Genomic DNA, 1,687 nt, shown 5'->3' on the forward strand with positions numbered 1-1,687 from the left:
ATTTCCTTCTGCGCCCTACAGCCGCGGCACGCGCTGCTCTCCATACATCTCCATCAGACCGTGAACGAAGAGCATCGCGCATTACTACAATAAAGGCCAGGTACATCTGCTCTGTAGCGCCCGGTCCGAGGCTCTCAGCCCTCCCACGGGCAATTCCGCAGAGATCCTCGCTCGCTCCTGATTGGACGAGGACGCGGCGACGAGGGGCGAGAACAATAACATCATTCCGGCTTAAAAAGAGTGCAGCTATGCGTCTAGGAGCAAAAGCATCTCTCAGAGGGAGGGAGGCGGACGACGCGTTTGTGGCTCTGGATCTCGTCTCGTTGTGCCTTGTCATCCTCGCCTCATCATGCCCAAAGGATTCCTAGTGAAAAGGAACAAGAAAGCAGCGCTCGTTTCGTACCGGATACGCTCGGATGAGGATGGAGGATGCGCTCCAGAATGTCAGATCGCGCAGATCGCCTCGCCTCCACCCGCGCCCAGCGCCTCCAAGCCGGACAGCATCGCCTCAGCGTTCCCGTCGGACGGAGCAGAGGCGCCGGTACCGGTCCACAGCGCCAAGCCGGTGCAGTTCGGCAATCCGGAGACGGTGTACCAAGCCCTGTACAGCCCCACCCGGCCCATCAGCAAGGAGCACGACAGGAAATATTTCGAGAGGAGTCTCAACCTCGGCTCGCCCGTCTCTGCCGAGTCGTTCCCGACTCCGGCTTCTCTCACCAGCCTGGACCATCATCTTCTGTTCGCTCCGGTCGACTTGAAAATCGGCACCAGCAACAGCAACCGGAGCGGAACGGCGCCCGTCATCCGCACCGGCGCCAAAAGACCTTCCTCTGACGCCGCTGAGCGTAAAAGCAGCAAAAGCGCCAAGAAGCCCAAAGCCATACGCAAACTCAACTTCGAGGACGAGGTCACCACATCTCCGGTGCTGGGCCTGAAAATCAAAGAGGGGCCCGTGGAGCTGAAGCCCCGAGCGGCCTCGGGCAACACCAACAAGCCCCTGGGGGAGTTCATTTGCCAGCTTTGCAGAGAAGAATACTCGGACCCGTTCTCTCTGGCACAGCACAAGTGCTCCCGGATAGTGCGGGTGGAGTACAGGTGTCCCGAGTGCGAGAAGGTCTTCAGCTGCCCGGCGAACCTGGCCTCCCACCGGCGCTGGCACAAACCGCGCGTGCCAAACGCGCCCAAACAAGCCCTCCAGCCCGCCAAACCGTTCCCAGAGGAGTTTCCCGGCGACAGAGACTCCCCGAGTCCGGGTCTGTCAGAGTCCGGCTCCGACGACGGGCTTTACGACTGCCAGCACTGCGGGAAGAGGTTCAAACGCCAAGCCTACCTGAGGAAGCACATCCTGGGACACCAGGCGCTCCAAAATCAGCTCCTCGGAGAGGCTTTGCGCACCGCGGAGAGCCCCGACATCGTGCCCTCGGAGGACAGCCAAAGCCCGGCTCCGCTCAATCTGAGCCCCGCGGACTGTCTCTCGTGTCCGGCTTGCGGAGAGAAGCTGCCCAACCGGGCGAGTCTGGGGCGACACCTGCGCCTCCTGCACGACGACTCCCAGGCGTTTCCCTGCAAGTTCTGCCCCGCCACGTTCTACAGCTCGCCGGGTCTCACCAGGCACATCAACAAATGCCACCCCACCGAAAACAGGCAAGTCATCCTTCTCCAGATGCCCGTGCGTAACGCCTGCTGA

The 1,687-nt window shown here is 61.4% G+C and overlaps 1 protein-coding gene across 1 annotated transcript; it reads left to right on the plus strand.

Annotated features, from left to right (window-relative positions):
* Positions 1-308: 308 nt before the first annotated feature.
* Positions 309-1,687, plus strand: LOC306850238 (insulinoma-associated protein 1b; the record flags this gene model as incomplete). Its single annotated transcript, XM_079385752.1, has 1 exon — positions 309-1,687. Exon 1 carries the CDS (start codon positions 350-352, stop codon positions 1,685-1,687), a length of 1,338 nt encoding a protein of 445 aa, XP_079241878.1. The 5' UTR covers positions 309-349.

This window comes from Barbus barbus (genome assembly GCF_936440315.1).
Source record: "Barbus barbus genome assembly, chromosome: 30".
NCBI lineage: Eukaryota > Metazoa > Chordata > Actinopteri > Cypriniformes > Cyprinidae > Barbus > Barbus barbus.